This window comes from Sciurus carolinensis, chromosome 5 (genome assembly GCF_902686445.1).
Source record: "Sciurus carolinensis chromosome 5, mSciCar1.2, whole genome shotgun sequence".
Classification (NCBI taxonomy): Eukaryota; Metazoa; Chordata; class Mammalia; order Rodentia; family Sciuridae; genus Sciurus; species Sciurus carolinensis.
In genome coordinates, this window is record NC_062217.1 from 15,270,695 (window position 1) to 15,292,481 (window position 21,787).

At 42.7% G+C, this 21,787-nt stretch overlaps 1 protein-coding gene across 9 annotated transcripts in view; it reads left to right on the plus strand.

Annotated features, from left to right (window-relative positions):
* Abcc4 (ATP binding cassette subfamily C member 4) overlaps positions 1-21,787 on the plus strand; it is a 230,969-nt gene that overhangs the window by 97,224 nt on the left and 111,958 nt on the right. For all 9 annotated transcript variants that reach the window (XR_007108738.1, XR_007108739.1, XM_047552596.1 and 6 more), the window contains 8 exons: positions 2,923-3,017; positions 3,217-3,303; positions 8,234-8,330; positions 11,869-12,078; positions 14,578-14,718; positions 14,959-14,996; positions 15,371-15,465; positions 17,351-17,497. Coding sequence is in view for 7 of the 9 variants with exons in the window: in XM_047552596.1 (XP_047408552.1) it covers positions 2,923-3,017; positions 3,217-3,303; positions 8,234-8,330; positions 11,869-12,078; positions 14,578-14,718; positions 14,959-14,996; positions 15,371-15,465; positions 17,351-17,497 (910 nt within the window). In the remaining 2 variants the exon portion in view is untranslated. The remainder of the gene's footprint in view (positions 1-2,922; positions 3,018-3,216; positions 3,304-8,233; positions 8,331-11,868; positions 12,079-14,577; positions 14,719-14,958; positions 14,997-15,370; positions 15,466-17,350; positions 17,498-21,787) is intronic.

Consider the following 21,787-nt stretch of genomic DNA (forward strand, 5'->3'; position numbering starts at 1 on the left):
GGGAGCAACCTAATCATGTTGGCATGGTGGTTAAAATCCCAGACCCTGTGGTCAGACAGTACTGGGATCAAAGTCTCAGTTCTTCTTAACTGGGAGTATGTTTGGATGATTGTTGAAAACTCAGAAGCCTCAGTTTCTCCATCTGTGAAGTGGATGTAGTAGAACTCTCAACCTCATAAGGCTTGTGAGTGTGGAACGTGATTATCAATTTAATACACTGGATCCCTTGGCACATGAGAGGCTTTATATTAATGCTAGCCCTTTAACCCCCAAATATTGGGGAAAATCTCCTCGAATGTAACATATTAGGAAGAAAGTGTCTGATGATTGAATTTCTATTTTTTGATTTGACATTTGTTTAGTTCTTCATAGAATACTGAAAAAAAAAACAGCAATAAAAATATAGTTGGGTTACCTCAATAATAAACACAGTGCAATATATTAAGTAGCATTTGTCTGCACGTTATCCTTTTACCCTTGACTACCTTTAGGTAATACATGTTCATACGTGTCGGTGATAAGTTCAAGTGTGATTTTTTCCACATAGACCACCCCTCTGGGATACCCACAAGTTTATAGTTTTTTACTTATTTATCACATTCCTGCCAACTTGGACATTTTTTTTTCAGTTTGACCTGACAGTTAAGGAATCATTATTATTATGTCTTTATTTCTCCTTTTCTCAATTGGGATAACTATATGGATTCCCTGTGACTTAGGAGGAAATAAGAAATACTGAGTCACGCGGGCTGCAGGAAGGCGATCTCAATATGGAGGCTTGAGTTGATACTGAAGTGGGCGAATGGAGAGGGCTTCAGGTTTTCAGTTGCTTTGGTATTGTCTGCATTTTATATATCTTTCACCAACCACTTGGGCCAACATGAACTGAAACAGTAAAATGCTCTGTTTAGAGATGAGCTCGGTTCAGATTCCAGCCCTCTTCATCATCTCTGAGAGTCTCTGGGCCACTTATACTTTATCTCCTTTCCCTTGTCTGTCAATGGGGCCAGTACTTCACTTGCAGATCATAGTGAGGGTTAGAGATGAGACTGTGCATCCAGTTGTGGAAATGGGTGCCTGGTTCTTATCATCCAGGAGCTGACCAATGGGGAGAGGAGCTGAGCGCGCGCACACACACACACACACACACACACACACACACAAATAATGAAGCAGAATAAGGCGAGTCCTTCATGAGCAATGTAAAGAAAGTCTGAGGAACCCACTGGAAAGAGGCGTGATTTCTAACTGGGGAAACGGATGGTTTCATAGAAGAGAAAGTTTGAACTGGGCCTGGAAGGTGGTGAGTCACTGATAGGCCACAAGAGGAGTGGCAGTTCTACATGGAGGAAAAACTAAGCAGAGACAGGAGATCCCTGCCCTTTGGCTCTGGGCCCCTGCTCTCCTTCTGCAGGGCCTCAGGGCCAGCAACCTCTCCATGGGGCAGCCACTATCATGGAAGGGAACATGGTGTGTTTCTGGCCTTCTGGCATCAAACCAGCATAGCCACTTCCTGATTTTCCTCTGGTTACTTGTCTCCTCTTTGGAGAAACCAGCTGTAGGTGGAGTCAATGGGTTAAGTTTTGCTGAGTGATAACTAAGGTGAGTGTGAGTACCTTCCTTTCCCTGGGACGTTTGACACATAGGCTCAGCTAAAGCTTTCCCTCGCCCAGACCAGGAAATCATGGTTGGGAAATTAGCCTGACTCAGACTTCATTTCAGATCCTTTTCCCTATGAGAGACTTGTCCGTAGGTTTGAAGAATTACAGCATTGCAGGTTGTAGTATCAAAGTTCTTCCGCCAGACTTAGAGACCTTCTTCTTCCCCAGTTATGCTAAATGAACCCACTTCTTTTTCCCTAATTAAGTGAAAAGAGTGGATTTGAAGTGTCTTCTGTGAAAATGGCTTTTTAAGATTGCTATGCTACCCTCTGGTGCCACTTTGAGAGGAAACAGCACCCAATCAAGGCATAGAACTAATCAGAACACCTTACACGAATGGTCAGCAATGAAACAGGGGCCACATAACCAGTGTGTAGGGCGGAGGCTGGGGATCTTTATTTTAAATCAAAACTTATTGTTTTTCCTGAAAACTGAAAGCAAGAGATGACGTCCACCTCTGGTTGCAGCAAAAGAACAAAATAAGAAATACCACATTTTCATACCAGTGCGATTGCTGCTTTTCCCTTGAAAGTAGTCCAGCTCAGCTTTGAGTCTGTGGGGAACTGTGTTTCTGAGTGTCATTGTGAGCTGTGGGGGGTGGGATACTGGAAATAGTCTCTTTCTCTCTTCCCTTGGGGGGCGGGGTGTGTTGTGCTTAGTGTGATTTGCACTGTGCCCGGAGTTCCTCTGTTGGTTGTACCAGGAATTCTGTCTGCAGGCACCAAGTGTACAAGTGAATTCTTGTTCTTTTTTCACCTGTAGAGGGTGTTCATACTCATTTTCCTTTGGTTCTCACAGCATCCTGTGAGTTTAGTAATTCCTGACCACCCTGTAGAAATTGGACTTTCCTTCTGGAATTCTATCCCCCAAATCAGCTTCCTTTGATTTTTCTTAATACATATCACCATGTACATGTGTGTTAATTTTTCATATTGTCAAATCTCCCAGCATGGAAACTGGGACTTTGCTTCCTTCCCTGCTGGAAGTCACTGTGCCCAGATCAATGTCTGGCCTATGACCAGTTCACAATACATACTTGTTAAAATAGTTGAGGACATAAAATACTCTGGAAGACTACAGCATTAAAATGCCCCAAGAGTTTTCTTGAAAGGGTCAAAGTTACAGTTTAGTCACTATGAAATATATCCATTGCTGGTGATCAAATATGCTTGTATTTCTGAAGAACTGCTGCAAAGATTAGGGTGGTGACAGGAGAACAATTTTAAATCTTTTTTCCCTTTTCCTGTATTTCTCCACATAGGACTTACAGCTTTTGGAGGATGGGGATATGACTGTGATAGGAGATCGGGGAACCACACTGAGTGGAGGGCAGAAAGCGCGGGTGAATCTTGCAAGGTAAATGCCTTTCTGCCTCTTCTGGTGGTGGTACACGTAGAACCTGCTTGCCAAGGGTTGGGTCCAGTGGGAAACATTGGTTTTGGGTTATTTCATTGGCACTTGGAATAAACATTCAGTTGGTGAAATGGGATATGATTCCCAGGAAGGAGTTGGTGAGTGGGATGTGTTCTGCCTGACACCTTTTCCCATTTTCTAGAGCAGTCTATCAGGATGCGGACATCTACCTCCTGGACGATCCGCTCAGTGCAGTGGATGCAGAAGTCAGCAAGCACCTGTTCCAGCTGTGAGTCTGCTCATGTCTTACCTCACATCTACTTTCAGGAGCTCTTTCAAATAGGCTCAGGGAAGGCCTTGTAGCTCAGAAGGTTTAGCTCGTCCCGTTTTGTGTCCCTCTGCCCCTCTCATCTGCCTCACGAAAGATCCATTTTAGAGAAAAGTTTCCATTTGTGTGAGGTCAAGGTAGGGAAATGCAGGAGATGTCAGCGTGTTGAAATGAGGGGAGCACATGCATTGGGGAGTTAAGGAATGGATGGCTTTGGGTGTATCCAGACCCCAGGAAGAAGGAGGATGATGTACAGTTTTTAAATTGAGGGTGGGATTTGGAGACTGGTGCTGACTGTTGGTTCTTTTCCTCCATGGTTTGTGGCTCTTGAGTGGTGAGAATTTCAGAACCAATGCAGGGCTTTTGTGGAAAGACCTTTTCGGTTTATGCTTTCTTATCTGTGGGTTTAGAAATAATTAGTAGTTTAGAATTTAGGAACGATTTGTTCCATAGCAGAGTATGGCTTCAGGAGTTCAATGCTACTTCATGGAGTCTTAATAAAATGAAGGCTTAAGACCCTCAGCAGTGAAGGGTTAGCTTGTATGTGCGGCTGGGCTTCTGCAGTCCAGTGCAACTCCTTGCTTGCATGTGGTTTTTCTGCAGTTTGTCTTTGGTTCTTGCTTAACCACTGAGCCAGTGAGGTAGAAGACTGGAGTCTTCTCTGTGTGCTGTAACCTATGCAGATGGACACTCCCTATGTATTCTAGATTGACCTTTTCAAAGCTTGTGCACTTGGTCCTGCTAAAACAGTATCTGATCATGCACCCCTCCCAACCCCATTTAGCTTACTGCACGTCATTCACCTTGCTAAGGGCAATGAGCCCCTTTGGTTATGCTGGTGGAAGCCCTCTGTGCATGCTGAAGATAAATGCTCTGACAGATGTTATAGCATGACACATCTTAGTTTGCCAGGGAGGGGGACAGTAAGCCAAAAAGAAGTTAATGACCTGCAGTGGGCAGACTATGGGAGACAAAAAGTTTTGATCTCATTCTTACCCTGAAGGAATTTGTTTCTACATGTAGTTTATAAAGACAAACACTTGGGAAAAGTTCAACATACCCAAGACTTAAGGAAGGTTCAGTGTATAAGGTCCTGTGGTAAGCTGCAGAAGTAGGCAGCTGCATGTATTCTGCTGAGATCTGGATGCTCACTGTGGCCTGGCTGTGCTGAGAAGTGACTTGTGTTCCTGCAACCTGTGGAGGTTTTGGAGAGGCCAAGGATGGAATTAAATTCCTTTTGGCAAAAGAAATAGTAAAAGCAGAGATGTAGATACAGGAACAAGCAAGGCACAGAAAGAGGACCCCAAGCAGGCAAGTCTCTGTCAAGCAGAGGGTGTCGATTATAGAGAAAGACATTTGGAAATGCTCACCATAAGGTCCTGAGTTATTCACCTTGGGCTACTGTAACAAAACACCATAGGCTGGGTTGCTTAAACAGTCGAAATTTGTTCTTTAATGGTTTTGGAGGCTGGAAGTCTGAGATGGGGTCATAGACTGGTTTGGCCCCTCCTGTCTGCTTACTCGTAGCCTCCTGTCCCTGTGTCCTCAGTGTATTTCCTCCTTCTGTATCTGTGCCTAGAGTTCCTCTTCCTAAAAGGACAGCAGACAAACTGACTGCAGGCCCACCCTCACAGCCTCATTTTAACTGATTACCTTAAAGGTCCTTCCTCCAGATCGTAAGGTGCTGCGGTTGGGCTTCCACATACAAAACTCGGGAATCCACAGTCAGTCCTAAATCGCAAATTAAAGATGGATTCAAGCAGAGTGAGACAATCACATCGCCAGGCTCTGGACTCCAAGGGCCCAGATGCAAGGTCATCCGCTGAGTGTGGAATTATGGGGTGGAGGGTCACTAAATGTTTCCCCATCAGAGTAGAGACATAAATGTGTCTGGTACTGGGGTGATGAAAAAATTCTGGAAGTGGAAGGTGTTGAAGGTTCCATAACATGAGTGCACTTTCTACCACTGCGCTGTCCACTTAAGAGCGGTTACAGTGGTCAGTTTTGGTATGTTTGTTTAACCACAATCAAAAAATGTGCCTGGTAGCATTGACTATTTCCAGAAAGCAAAAAGTGGGAGCAGCTGGCACTTGACTTTAGCTACAGCTTTCCCATCTGACCTTCCTTTCTTGCCCACTCCTGACTGACTTGATGGCTTTTCCTTTGGGCCGAGAAGGGTCTTTGTCACTTGTACGATTCTTGTCCCCTCAAATTCCTCATTAGTTGAGAAGCAATTCCCAGTGGGACTCTGCAGTAGAATCTCTCGGGAGGAGAGAGGAAGGCATTCTAATTGCTAGGTCTCAGTATGCAGATTGCAAGAGCTCCCCCAAGTTTTCCGGTGAACACGAAGGTGTTTATAAAGTCCTCTTGCACCTTTAAGGTTTAATGACTTTGGATATACACTTGATAGAAGCAAGCTTGTTAAAATTGTCGTTTGCTAATCAGAACCACATTCTTTGGGGAAACTTAGAGCAGGGAGCACGAATGCAATTTAGGAAATCACTCAGCAGCGACTGGAGAATGTTCTCAACGAGTTAGAAAATTGGATTGAACAATATGCTATGAAAGATGGCGGTTGTGTTGAAGCTTAGAAATGTGAAGTGTTTTGTATTAAAAATGAATGAATTACACTTCTGTTTGCCATTAACAGTCTTACTTCAATCATGAATATACATCCAAGGCATTAAGGTTTGCGAGTTTTACAACTATATGTTGTAAACACAGGAGAATCTTCACATGCCGAAGGTCAGGGGTCCTTGGATTAACCGGTGCCAGGCTGATCTGTTGCTAGCCTTGGATCTGGTCTGTGAGTGTGCGGAGGTTCCCCAGAGCCATTACACCTGCTGACCTTCCCCTTCTCCAGATATTCTCAGGACTCACGTGTCACCTCCTTGCAGACAAGTCTTTCCTGACCACTCCCTCTAAAATAGCAGCCTTCCCCTTGCTTTTTCTTCATAGCTCACATCATGACCCAATAATGCATTTTCTGTTAGTGTGTCTCCTCTTTATGATGCAGGGTGTTGTCTGTTTGGCACTGAGAATGGTGCCTGGTATCATGTAGCTGCTCAACCAATGTGTGTTGACTGAAAGAATGAAAGTAGTGAGCCTGTCTTCCTTCTTTGTGTCACCTGCCTCACAGTGTGGGTCAGCCCTGAACAGTCCTGGTGTAGGATACCAGTCTTTGTATAGGCTCATTGCTGAACCAGTCTGTCTTTTTATGGCACAGCCAGGTAGGGTGGTTCACATCTGCAGTCACAACTCAGGCCGACACAGGAGGACTCCTTGAGCCCAGCAGTTCAGCGCCAGCATGGGCAACATAGAAGGACCTTATTGCTTTCATGGCTTGGAAATTTTAACTCTAAAAAATTCACAAAGTATTTTCCTGGAGATTTTGAAAAACTCCTAATTCAGGAAAATTTTAATGCCATCAATTATAATATTATTTTGATTATTTATATTAGCTTTTCTATGATGGAAGATGTTAGGAAGAAAACATCTAGAAACCTTGGACTTGGGTCTCTGGGTCCCAGTGACACATATTTGATCGATAACATCTCCCTGCAGATATTTTTATACAGGGCTCATTGGCAGGTAATTTTGAGTTAAGGAGAAACGGTTCCATGGAAAGCTTGAGTATTTTACCCGAAGAGAGGTTTAGTCAGTGGACAAACTTAGGTCTGAAATAACAAAGTAAGACACTTGAAAGAATGAAGTAATAATTTTCATCTGTACAAGTTGAGGTCTTGGTTTTGATCATTGGCCCGGTTCCAAAAGCATCTTCTATTTATGACTTGCCAATCCTGAATCAAAAGCCCAGAGCTGGTGGATTGGAGGAAGGGTCCAGGATGGAGATAACATTTACTGAGCATAGTTATGTTCCAGGCTTTTTTCAGGGAGTGGTGTTTTAATTTCTCAGATCATGCCTTTGAGTTGACATCAGCCTTGTTTTGAGATAGGAAGAAAGTGAGGTTCCTAGAGGGTTAGGGCCTCGCCCAGCATTGTGAGGCTGGTAAGAGGGAGCAGTGCTCTGAGGGGCTTGGAATCTGTGTTCTCTAGCATGTGGTATTGTAACCCCATGCCTGACATTTGCTCTGCATAAGGACTGGGAACTCACAGTGTCTGCCAGCAGCCCTGCCATGGTCCCTGGGCCTCATCCTGCCTACCTGAAGATGGGGACTGGGATTGGGCTTCCAGGGTCTGTAATTAAATGTAGGAGCACTTTTGAGGGTTATTTGAACCATTGGATGATTTCCACTATGATTTAGATCATTGGAATTTTGTTCTTTCATTTTTGTATTCAGTCCTAACAGAAGAAAATTGGCTTCTGGGATGGGACTGGGGGTGTTGTGGGGACTGACGGTAGCCTCAGTTCCAGTCATTTTTCTATCCAGGGTCTAGAACATGCACTCTTACAAAGCTTACTGAAAATCTAAGACCTTTCCTGTTTTGGTTAATGTCATAAATCATCACCTAGGAAATAGTCTAAGGAGAAGAGCCACATATTTATATGACATCAGCCTGTGTCTTCCTCATTTCTACATAAAATGCAATAATTAGTGTTTTAGTTAAGTCAGGTTTTTGGAACCTCTGTATTGTTCAATTGTTTTAACATGAAATATGTTAACAGTTAAATTGAGTAAAAAAAATTAACAGCCATTTAGAATTTCTTAGCAGATTAAGCTCTGATTTGCTGCTAGTGAGTTTGAGTACCTAGGTGGCTTCATCAGTTTATATTTGCATTTGTATGTAATCCATATTGACATCTGTACTTAAGCTAAGCATCTTCGACTGCTCTGTTGTCTCTGTCTCATTTTAGCTTGGAATGATCTTTTTTTTTCCATTTGGAGTGCCCCCAGTGCATTTTTTCATATTGTACCTTTTACATTCTTAGGTGCATTTGTCAAACCTTGCATGAGAAGATCACAATTTTAGTGACTCATCAGTTGCAGTACCTAAAAGCCGCAAGCCATATTCTGATATTGAAAGATGTAAGTAGTTTCTAAAGACCTGAACTACTCAGGTTGTAGACAGAGGTGTCACCCTCCTTGGGCTTTATGGGAAACTCCCACTTTTTCCTCAATTTCAAGTCCCTTTCCTAGAGCTCAGATTCACATCTTTGAGGATAAATTCAAAGACTTTGTAGAAATTTCACTATTGCATTTTTAAAAATCAAATCCTAAAGTATATAAAATTGCTGCCTTGCACTTACCAAATTACAACTGTTCTAGTGAAATGGTTAATGATAATAAGAATAATAGGTAGATAATTAAAAGCTTTGTTTCCTTTTCCATGACTTAAGTAGAAGAGATTATTTGGAAGTTACAGATATTATGACACCTGTGCACCCATTTGATTGTTCCCCACCATTTTCCTAAAGAGCACCATGCGTTAATAACAAGCGCACAGGTGGAAAGCTGAGCTCCCACCTTCCTGGTACAGCCACTTGCCAGTCTCACTGCACAGGTGCTTCCAAGTGTCTGATTCGTATGGAGCTTGTGTGGTGATGTGTGAGACAAAATCCTGGCAATGGTGGAACTTTCATTCTTCCTGGGGATGATACGGTGGTCAAGATAGAGGGTTGGGGGTTGCCTTGTGGGGACCTGAGTGCTATAGATGCTGAGGGAGGAGCATCTGAGGGAGGGGGCCCTGCAGCTTGGTCCTGAAGAAGGAGGTCATCTGGCACCAGGGAGACCTGGTGCTACAGGACATGGCCCAGAGCTCTGGGGCATGGACCTGGAATTGGGATGGGAGCTATTGTGTGGTTCAGAGCAGGGGAAGGATGTGGTCTGATCTGTGATTTTTAAAATTTTTTTTAAAGAACCCTCTTGGTGCTGGAGGGACTACAGCAGAAGCAGTTAGAAGTCTTTGTAGTTCAAAAGTGGATCAGTTTGCTAGGGCTGTCCGCATAAGTAACACCAACCGATGGTTTAAAATAGCAGGAAATTATGGTCTCTGTTCTGGATCCTGCGAGTCTGACGTCCAGGTATTGGTAGGGCCATGCTCAGTCTTAAGGCTCTTGGGGAGAACCCTTCCTGCCTCTTCTACCTTTGGTGGTGGTCCTTAGCACTCCTTGGCTTGGAGCTGGGGCACTTCAGTCTCTACCTCTCTTGTCACGTGGCATGCTTTGTGTCTGTCTGGGTTTCTTCTGAGGACATCTGTCATGTTGGACTTAGGACACACCCTACTCTAGGATGACCTCATTTTAACCTGATTATACCTGCAGAGATCTAATTTCCAAATAAGGTCACATTCATAGATACCAGAATTTAGGACTTGAACCTGCCTTTTTGGGGGTCACCATCCAACCCATGGTGTAAGTGTGGTTGGGGAGGTGGAAGTTAGAATTTTCAAATTTTGCATCCTTCCTCACCCTTGCTTTATGCCTTAGCATCCTTTAATCCTTGTCATTTGTAGCAGGCCATTGGTCATTCATCCCTGTAGGTCATAAACAGTCCCTGTAGTACCCTTCACATGTTTTCATATTTCCTCTCTGTATTAGACAGCTTTGCATTACTACAACAAAATAGCTGAGGAAGCTAATTTGTAAAGAACAAAAGGTTATTTAGTACACAATATTTGAGGTGATAGGGCAGGTGTTGGCTTAGTTCCGACAAAGCTGTAGTCACATCACAGAGGAGGTGTGTGTGGGGAAGAGCTTACATGGCCAAATAGGAAGTCAGAGACTGAGGTCCCACAGTCCCTTCTGAGGGCATACCTCCGGGACCTAAGAATACTATTCTGGGGAGCAAGTTCTCAAACACCGCAGACCATTGGGAAACACTATTAAACCATTCGTGAACCATGGCACCCTCCCACAATTTCTTGGTAAAATTATAGAAATGACACACAGCGACTATTAGCCATAGTTCACAATATCTGTGTGTACCATTCTCAGAGAGAAATTTCACATTAGTGCAGTAAACAGTTTATATAATGATGGCAGAGTTCTTGCAAAAATCTTTGCCTCCTGGATATTCAATGTACCTAATAAAGCACACTGAGGAACCTGTCAATCAAGGCTCTGTCAAATGAATCTCTCACCCCCAGGAGAATTATAAAAACACAAAGTAGCTACCACGTCAGTAACAGTGTGGCAGTTCTTCCCTCTTCCTCTAGGAATAGAGAGCTTGGATTCCTCAAACTTGAAAACAATTAATTTTATGTGCACCGGGTTGAAACTGGTATGGTAAAACCCAAATGTCAGTAATAGGATGAGCGCACAGTCAGTAGGTGTTAGATTAGCCTTGCCACCAGTCCCCAGATGGGGACTGCTTTTGGGGTCCTGCTTCCTGCTTATTTTGAGGACACCTTCCAGTTCTAGTATCCCCCCAAACAACCAGTTGTCCACTGTAGGGTACCTTGGATGGATTGGGGTCCATCCTGGCTGTTTTTCTGGCCCCTCTCTAATAGCAAAGGGAATGGCTGCCTGTTTTGGCCTCTGAAGTCTCAGTACCGGGCTTCTCAGGAAAATTGTCCTCTCCATACCAGTTATAGTCTCCTTGTGTCTCATTGATCCTGAGTAAGAAGGGGTCATTTCATTAAACAAGCTTGTGAATCTTACTTCCTAAGTGGAACAAGACACAGTGTATCAGGAATAATATTTTTATTCTCCTGTTATCTACCTGTACAAACAACCCAAAGGTGCTATGGGATTTTCCTCAGTGGACAACCTGGGGTGGTATCCAAGGACAGAAGTAGCAGGTGGACTCCTGGCCACCTTGCCCCACCTGACCAACCTTAAATCCAGGGCTCTGTTCTTTGATTTGCTTTGTGTCCCAGGATTTTGTCTAATATTTTATTTGTGGCTCTTTGAATAAATCAAATCAGTCTCATTTCATGGGGTGAAAAAGCAGTGAAGATACTTGTACATTACTTTCTCTAAGTTTGTAAGGGGGAGATGTGAGATGAAGTGTCACATGCACCTTGAATTTTCAGTTGGGATTTTCTTTCATTTGGGGGCAGTTTTAGAGTTAAGACCATGAGGATGCAGTTCATAGGGTCTGTGTCCAGGACTAGTTTATACATCTTGTCCCAGCAGGGGCAGGTGGCCATCTGAGACTTGTTGAGCGATCTCTGCCTGTACACATATGCCCATGTCTGCCTCCTTGTCAGTCAGGTGTCTTTTCTGGAATCTCTTTCCCTATTTACTCTGTTCTACACGAGGCTTATCCCATTTTCCATGTACTCTTAAAATACTATACTGATTACTCCCCTCCCCCTCTATGCTTTTTGCTTGCTTAAATGTAGTATTTATGTCAGTGACCTCCATTCTTAATGTACAATCACACTGCATATCTATATCTACATATAGATATATATCCATATCCCCCAGCACCTAACATAGGACTTAGCAGAAAACAGAATTCTTAGGTATGTATTGAAATAAGTTATACCAGATTTGTCAACCTGGATTTCATACCTCAGGACAATCCTAGTTTAAGACCAATTAATCTTCGATCAGTATTCATTTGGATTAGATTAATATTAGCCCATGCAAATGTATTTCTGTGAAATTATTTTTTTTAGGGCAAAATGGTACAGAAGGGAACTTACACTGAATTTCTGAAATCCGGAGTCGACTTTGGGTCTCTTTTAAAGAAGGAAAATGAGGAAGCCGAACAGTCTCCAATTCCAGAGACTCCTACGCTGAGGAATCGTACCTTCTCTGAGTCTTCTGTTTGGTCTCAGCAATCTTCTAAACTGTCTTTGAACGATGGTGTTGCAGAGCGCCTAGATGTGAGTTTGGCTCACCTTACAATGTGTCCTGGTTTTGGTGGCTCTTAGGAGCCTCATGAGTCTTTGGTCTACTCTGCTCATGGCATCTTCAATTTGTGCCAGGGTAAATTCTGTGGTTCCAAGGCCTTATTCAGCAGAGTTGGTAGAATTAAAACAGATCAAAGGAGAGCAAGCCTGGTTGGGACTGTCTTTTGGGTGTGGGCTGGAGAACCTCATAGATACCAGTAGTGGATATACAGCTAGACATTCCCAAGGGATGTGTGACTGACATTGATGTCAGAATTCTTGACTTTATTATTGGTCATCCCTACTTGCTCTGGTGGCTCCTAGCTCCCCTTTTGCATCCAGAGGCTTAATTTAAAGAACACCTTAGGCTGAGTTCTGCTGTGGCCTGTGTTAAATCAATTACTTTTCCTATTTGTTGTGAAGTTCTGACACTGCAGATGGTTGATGGGATTCTTTTACCCTGTTTTCCCATGGTTCGTGTTAGGCCAGAAGTAGTTTGTACAAACACCTAAGAATTTCCAGCACATGATAGACCCTTTACAGTTAGTTCCTGTCTTTGCTTTATATTCTTTTTTTTTTCCTTGGCTTTTTTTTTTTTTTTTTAATTGTAAACAAATGGGATACATGTTGTTTCTCTGTTTGTACATGGAGCAAAGGCATACCATTTGTGCAATCATAAATTTACATAGGGTAATGTTGTTTGATTCATTCTGTTATTTTTTCCCTTCCCCCACCCCTCCCACCCCTCTTTTCCCTCTATACAGTCCTTCCTTCCTCCATTCTTGCCTCCCTCCCTAACCCTGACCCTAACCCTAACCCTAACCCTAACCCTAACCCCAACCCTAACCCCTCCCACCCCCCTTTATGTGTCATCATCTGCTTATCAGCCAGATCATTTTCCTTTGGTTTTTTGAGATTGGCTTATCTCACTTAGCATGATATTCTCTAATTTCATCCATTTGCCTGCAAATGCCATAATTTTATCTTTCTTTATGGCGGAGTAATATTCCATTGTATATATATACCACAGTTTCTTTATCCATTCATCAACTGAAGAACATCTAGGTTGGTTCCACAATCTGGCTATTGTGAATTGAGCAGCTGTGAACATTGATGTGGCTGTATCTCTATAGTATGCTGATTTTAAGTCCTTTGGGTATAGGCCAAGGAGTGGGATAGCTGGGTCAAATGGTGGTTCCATTCCAAGCTTTCTGAGGAATCTCCATACTGCTTTCCAGAGTGGCTGCACTAATTTGCAACCCCACCAGCAATGTATGAGTGTACCTTTTTCTCCACATCCTTGCCAACACCTATTGTTGCTTGTGTTCTTGATAATCGCCATTCTAATTGGGGTGAGATGGAATCTTAGGGTAGTTTTGATTTGCATTTCTCTTATTACTAGAGATGTTGAACATTTTTTTCATATATCTTTAAGCCATATCTTAGTCATCTTTGAATGCCCAGTGGTCAGCATAGAGCCAAGTATGTCCTCAGCTCATGTGAATCTATAATGTATTTTGAAGTCCTTCAGGCAGAATTCATAAAGCTCCCTTAAAAATAGTTACCCCTTTGTATTGGGAAGGGATTGGTTCTGGGTCCCTTGAGGATACCAGAATCTGAGGATGTCCAATTCACTTACATAAAATGGCACAGTATTTGCATATAACTTATGAATATCCTCCTGAATACTTTAAATCTCATCTAGATTCCTCATAATACCTAATACAGTATTGATGCTGTGTTTGTGGTTGTTATGGTTTATTGCTTAGGGAATGACAACAAGGAGAAATATGTATACGTTCAACAGAGGTACATTGTTTTTCCCCTGGGCATTTTCAGTCTGTGGTTGTGGCACCCATGGTTGCAAAGGTCCAATTATATATTACAGATATTCTTTGTTAGCTAAACCCCCACTGGCCAAATCTGTGAGCCTGAATGATTCTGACAAGCAGCTTGAGATAACATACTATTCCTTCTATCCAAATTTTCATTGCCCCAACTCTTAGAACTCAGTTACTGTATTTGGCTAACATTTTAAGCCTCTGCTTTGTTTTATTTGTTGTGGGTGGTGGTGCTGGGGATTGAACCCAAGGCTACTTCCATTGTTGATTGACATACATAATCTAGAGTGACACATCATTTCCACGTTGTTATCTTTTGATTTTGGTATAAGCTTCAGCATTTACACTTGAACTTTGGTATGTCAGTCATGTGCTGAAAATCATGTTATGCTTCAAGCAAAGCCATGCCATTCTCTTATTTCTGAGAGACTTCTAGAGATGGGATGAGTCAATCCAGGTCAAATGCCTCTACACATCAGTTAGCTATTTGCACACCCTTCTCTATGGAAGAGGTGCCATTTTGGACTCCTACAGCTGCATGTGCCTGTTTTCCCACCCCTTTGCCAGCAGGGGGCACTGGCAACTTCTGAAACTTTCTGGTGTGCTAGCTTGTGCACTACTTTGTCTCTTAACAGCTTTTTTCCCTTCATAGGTAGAGAACGCACAGGCAGTGCAACCAGAGGAAAGCCGTTCTGAAGGAAAAGTCGGCTTTAAGGTCTACAAGAATTACTTCACAGCCGGGGCATCCTGGTTTATCATCATCTTCCTCATTCTGCTGAACATGGCAGCTCAGGTACATAATGACAGTCGTTTGGGCCTCAGGGTGATCTTCGCATACCCAGGCTGTGCGTGCTGCACCTTGCGGTTCACGTGGGGTTTTCAAGGAGGTGCTGCCTGTGAGACCAATAGGAGTGGTGCTAGCTGGGATTATGTGTCCACTACAAAGAGCTTCTAGAGGAAAAGGGCATTGTGGGGGTTTAGAGTTTCAAATTGGTAAGTCATGCCAATGCTGGAATTTTTTCTCCTCCTCCAGGTTTCTTATGTCCTTCAGGACTGGTGGCTTTCCTACTGGTGAGTTGTTTCTGGTTGAACGTGAAAGGCTATAAAATCAGTACCAAGCCTCACTTCTCCAGAGTTCAGGGAAAAAGGTGGACTTTTTTGAGCCTTCTCTCCTCATCCTCGCACAGTTCCCTGAAGAAAACATTAGTGTTCTTGCTGGTAGAGTGTGACCGTAAGGGTCTCTACCCATGTCTCATTGTCAGCAGCATGTTGAGAACTAAAAGTCATGATTCGAATTAAGTTTTATAAGATGGTTATACAAAGCTCTGTGTGAGACAGGAATCATTTTCTAGCATAAAACATTTCATCCATATTGAGACCCTTTTTTTGGTGTTTATCTAATTTCTATCTATAGCTTAATATTTCTTTTTCTTCCTGTTCCATAGGGCAAATGAACAAAGTATGCTGAATATCACTGTCAATAGGGAAGGAAATGGAACCCAGAAACTAGATCTTAACTGGTACTTAGGAATTTATGCAGGTAAAGTTTAATCATTTGGTCTATTATATGAGAGCCTGAGATGCTTACAATGAGCCAGTGTGGGGAACTAGGGCTTCTAGGAGTAATTCAGTAATGTCTTAACAGATTAGGAGTCTGAGTCGCATTTACTCTGTGAATTAATTAGAATAATTATTTTTAAAATCTACTAGAAGAAAGAGGTTGAATGAAGACTCTTAATTTGCTCTGTACTGGATTTTGAAAGTTAAACTAGGATTGAGCATTCAGAAAATCAGCCACTGGAAATATGTGGCTATTGTCTATTCTAATAGGTTGCTTTAGCTAAATCTTATATCATTATATGGATGGGCAAGGGGATTAGAAACGGATCCCCACCCTGTGGTTCGGATTGTTCCAATTCTGTCTGAATAAACCCTGGCTTTTATTGAACTTGGATGAAATCCTCTGGCAGCAAGGCCCCCCAAATAAAAGCATTATTCCCTCACAGGTATGCAAAGCTTCCTCCCGTGTACTGCTCATCTCTCGGGCTTCACTAATTACTTAAGAGGGAAGCTAAGCAGGGAGAGACCCAGTGTCTGGGAATTAGGGCTCCTTCTCTTTCTTACCTCGTGATCACAATGTTATCGCGTCCCCAACTGTGTGATTAATTTAACATTTGGCTTGCCAGACTAATATTAACGACTTGCGTTGTTTTCACAAGAGTGCATAGAATATATGTAGCATTGCATGCTTTTTAAAGGAAATCCTCATTTTAAATTTTAAATATTTCCACAGAAAACGCTCTCGTACAAGCTTTCCTCAGAGATAGAGTGAGTTATCTCTGTAAGAAGCTACTCACTGAAACTTGGTACTCATTTTGTTGATCTCTTGCTAAGAAATCTAAAGCCATCAGCTATTTACCATCTGAATTGGTGGGGGATGGGAGACCTAGAGGAGAGAGGAGACCGGTTCTATTATTTATTCAAGTAGGATTGGGGGGGTGGGCGGCAAAGGCAAATAAATGCCTGTTGATGAAGTTTGGACATTTGCACAGCTTTCAGAGTTTAAATAACATGAGGTGTCGTTAGAAGGGAAAATATTTATTACAGAAGTTATCGCCACTGTATGTAGCATTGTGCATTAAGTGGGGGATAGGGCTTGCTGCTCTGGGGGAAGGTGTTTACCTAGCATTCCTGAGACCCTGGGTTTGAACCCCAGCAGGGCAAAAAAAAAAAAAAGGGGGGGAGGGGGAAGATAATAGGAAAATTCTTTACCTGTCAACAGGCATACTGGATCCTCATGCATGTCTTATTGTTAATGATCATTCACAGATATTTTGTATTTATACGAAACAGATTAGCTGCTTATTTAGATTAATTATCTTTTGTTAAAATGTAATTTCTATTTTCTTGAAATTCAGTTATTTAAGAGTTTTTCCGTGTGCAACTTAATGTGGTATTTTCAAATTCTTTAAAGCTACTTGGGCATTTTCTACAAGGAAAAGGTAAATCATTTCTCCTGTTCCTTGTTAGTATCATGTGTTGGTATCATAACATACCACAACATTAGACTATAGGATGTGTTATAGGTAGTAAGATTTGGGATATGGAGAAGGCAAGGTTTTTAAGTTATTTTTCTTAATTCTGAATTTCCAATAGAACTTGTTATTGAATTAGAAAAACCTGGAATGAAATTATAGTTTACACCTTTCTTTTTCCCCCATGTAGTTTCCTTTCAATAGGAGGAGAATGAACCACTTTAATTTTTCTTTGTCACTGCATCTTGTAATTACATTATATTTTTGTAAAGTCCAGATGCTTTTTGGAATATATTTAGTACTGTCCTTAAAGACCACCTGATCCGCTTTAGCTTTGTGGAAGGAAAGGCAAGGATCCTGTGTTCTCTGAGTGATGTTTCTTTATTTCAGGTCTAACCGTATCCACGGTCCTTTTCGGCATAGCAAGATCTCTGTTGGTATTCTACGTTCTCGTGAATTCTTCACAAACTTTGCACAACAAAATGTTTGAGTCAATCCTGAAAGCCCCGGTATTGTTCTTTGATAGAAATCCAATAGGTAAGTCAGACACTGCATTTCTCAGTAAATATGTCCTGTTAACACATTGAGGATCTGGTGACATTTCAGTCTTTGAAAGTGGAGTCAATGCTGGGAGAAAATCACTGTGCCTGTTGATTCGTTTTCTACCAAAAGCCTCACTGATATTTTTCCCCCATCACAGAAAATAATATCCGGAGCATACAGTCTTTTATTTGAAGTTGTATGTGTGTGGAACAATGAATGAATGTTTACTTTGCAGAATGTTTTAGAAATTCATTTGTCAGAGGCATTTAAGTACCCTGTGTTCCATGCAGATGTGTTTAAATGAGTCAGACAGTTGTTAAAACATTGGCTGTGGACACACAACCTTGGCCTCAGCCCCCTTGGGGAAGAGTTGTCTCTGGAGGAACGCTCTGAACGCAAGGCTGCGTGCTAACCTTTCCTCAGGAGGCTTGTCCATTTCTGGAGCCACTGAGCTCTGCAGGCCCTGATGATGAGGTTTACCCAAAATAGTAGTAAAGAGTTAACTGAAATCCAAGATTGCTGGGTGTGGTGGGACACGCCGGTAATCCCAGCAGCTTCGGAGGCTGAGGCAGGAGGATCGCCAGTTCAAAGCCAGCCTCAGCCAGGCCTTAAGCAACGTAGTGAGACCCTGTCTCAAAATAAAAATAAAAAAGGGCTGGGGATGTGGCTCAGTGGTGCCCCTGGGATTGGTCCCTTTCACCAAAATAAAAACAAAACAATCTAGGATTGTTAAAATGTAAACATCCCTCAGTCAAAGCTTTTAATTCTGTATGTTTTTTAAAAAAAACCCAAACCTTTCCTTTCCTTTGTTGATGCTGCTGTTGCCGTCACCTGTGACTCGTTGTGGTTTTGAAATCACTTTGGTTGCATCATGGGGGTTTGTGGTACTTGCCATGGAGATCCTCAGTAGTTAGTTTTTCCACATGAGTGTACCTGATAGTTTCCAAGTGGTGAATGTCTCTGTCCTGTGACCCTGTGACCCTCCACCTGGGTGCCTTGCTTCTGAAGTAGCCTCCTCAACCCAGGTTCCTGGGTTAGGATGGCCATGTATCCTCACGCTGGCCAGCTGAGTGCACTTGTGGCGAGGCCCAGATTGGCTTCACTTATGCAGGTGACGGTTGACAGGGAGTAGGTCTGGAGGGAGCACAGGAGAAGCTTTGGCATGGCCCTTGACTAGCTGTGTGACTAAGACCAAAGCACGTAGTCCCCATTGCACAGAAAATCTCAAAGTAGGGTGTAGTGGGTGAAGGTGTGGACCTGGGAGCCAACTGTCCGGGTTCAGTTGTGGCTCTAGTTACTAATCATAATAACTGAGTGTAGTTACATTAATACTCACCAACTAGTTACTTAATTTCTTTGCGTCTCAGTGTTCCCATATGTGAAATGGGGATAATATTCATACCAACCTTATTAAAATGCTGTGAAAATTAAGCAGGGTTATTCGTCGCCTGTGCTTGAAGCCAAACCTAGCCCCATGGTCCATGGCCAGTGAATGTTAGCAACGGTGACGGTGTCCTGAACTTCAAGTTCCTTTCCTGTGGGCTGGAGATTCTAACTCCTCCTCTTTCTGTTTTGTGCCATTGTTGTATGGATGAAATAAGACTGTTTTGGAAAGCATCTTGTGTAGGTTTATTTAGAAACTGTTGTTTAATCCAGGTGCTGTGTGAAGTGCAAAGAATTGTGAACTGCAGAGACCACGCAAATAACAGGGTGCGGTTGTGGCTGTAATTGGAAAGTGACTGGCGGCTTCTGTGCCATCTGTCAGGGCTGTAAGGTTGCTCCACTCTCCCAGTCACTTGAAAACTACTGACACAGAGCGTTCAGGGGCACTGCCTTTGTTTTCATGGGCCTCCCTCTGTACCTGACTGCCCATTTAAGCGGACCCTTTTGAGTTCAAGACCCATAGCTTCTCCTCATGATTTAATTCTTTTTTTTTTTTTGGGTGTTGGGGATCGAGCCCAGGGCCTTGTGCTTGCTTACAAGGCAAGCACTCTACCGACTGAGCTAAATCCCCAGCCCTGATGATTTAATTCTTAATCAGGGTTTTGGGGCCCCATCTAAATCTTGGAGGTCACTAACCTTACAGTAGCTCACAGACCTTCATCTTCTCTCCCCATACCTATTATCAGGACTTCATCCCTTCAGTGAAATAAGAGCCCAGATAAATACTATGAAGATAGGCCTGATTTGCCCAAAATGTTTGGAAGTCATATATCATTTACTCTTCAAGAGGTAGATTTAAAACAAAAATATAAACTTAAAGACTCATTAAGATTTAAATTTTCATTTAGATAAAATTTCGGTACTTTTTACAATGGTGAAAGATATACCACAACTATCAATTATGGCCCACAGTTCACTCTGCTTATTTATGAACTGTAATGCTCATCTAACATCTACTAGAAGAATTGCTCCCTAAGGTAGCAAGGCAGGCATGTCCTCTTTTTCAGCGTTATTCAATATACATGCTAAGTGTACAGGCCCTCCCACCCCCGCTAACCCACCCATAATGCCATGCCTCCTGAATTAACAGAGTATGTTTTATAAGAAGTGCTGGCAGGTGAGGAATCATACCTTTTTTCGACTTGATATTTAGTTCTTTGGAGCATGCTCAGTAAGAGTTTCCTGTGAGCTCAGACAGGAAGGACTTTTGCCAGCAGGTAGTGTCCAGGAAGCTAGACAGAGTATGAAGAGTGGGGCAGGTCAAGTTCAGTGGGTCTGCCTCCTGCAGGGAGCTACCTGGGGTAGCTCAGCCCAGCTTGGGCCTGAGGTCTGACCAGAGTCCCTTCCACCCTCCTCCGCAGTTCCCACTCAGTGACCCTGCTCTGGCCGGTGCAAGTGTCTTCTCCGTTTGTTCACGAGCACTCCAGCCAGGTGTGCTATTTCTCTCAGCACGCTTCTTTCCAGGTGCTCATCCCTGTTGCTAATTAGCAGGGAATACTTTACACTTACCATCCAGACCTTCATGGAGGCTGCTAGAAATACTGACAACACCTGAAGTTCACCTATTTGGGGTTACAGAGAAGAGCCGGGCAAACCTGGACACACGTGTTTCTTTTCTGTCATGACATGCCGACTCCACTTCCCATTCCAGATAGTCGGCTACCAACCTGGTCACCCCTCTCCAGGTCACAAGACTTTAGGTTCCTCTCTGTCTTGAACCCATGCATGGGTGCATGAAGATTTATCAGGAGGACCTAATTTGTTTGTATAATGTGATTCCTTATGTCTACTCATCTTTCATACCTGATTAATCTTAAACCATTGGGGTAAAATTTGAACCAAAGCAGTATATGACCTTTGAATGTCCAGAGCCAGATTTTTTTTTGTCCTCCTCTTCTGTTTCTTGTCCTCCTTCTCGCTCATCCTGATTTTTATCCTCTCCTCCTGGATGTATCTTGGTAATGGTATCATGTCTGTTAAAGACCCTCACATTCTGCTCTTCCCAGGCCTCCTCCGCCTTTTGATGGTGACTTGAGTTGAATAGTGCATTTGCAGATGTCATCTGTCACCTCTGCCCCTTCCTTCTCAAAATTTGTCTTCCATTTTAGCCCCATTTCAGTTCCATCAGATCTTACTAACTGGGTCACGCAAATCCCAGGTCAACAGTAAGTCATTACGAAATTAAGAACCAATTTCTCTTTTAAAGGTAAATCAGGCTTTCCTTGCCTGGGCAGAATCTGTGCTGCTTTTGGCATCTGGCACAAGAGGGCAGCATGATCTGCAGGATTTCAGAGATAGTGTGTCAGAGCAGACATGGCAAAACGCAGTCTGATTTTAAAGCTATCTTGGAAATTCCGTTTTTATAGCTTAGGTCTTTGGTAACTTGATAGGTGTTGATAGGGAATTTAAAAAAGCATTGTTTTTATCATATTTGGAGCATTAAAGAAATATTCCCAACATTATTTAGGAATACCTAACCTTTCAAACGAAGGATGCAGATTTCCCAGTTAACACTCTCTGGACTAGAAATTGGACTAGACAGCCGCTGACTTCTCATCTGGGTATATTTTAATTCCTAAAGGGTAGATTCTGGTTGCTCGTTCAACCTGCTTCTTTCTCCTTCCAAAACATAAATTTAGGGAGAATGTCACAGTTCCTTGAGTTTCCTCAGACTTATGCGAGACATTTCCTTCTCTCAGGCCTCTGAACTTCATTTTGGAGAGCGGATGAGTGCCTAGGTGTCCTTTCTTCCCTTTCCTAATTATGGTGACATAAGGTGTGGCTGAGTGCATCGAATATTTATCTGAGATTCCAGATAAATATTTATTTGCTTTCAATTTA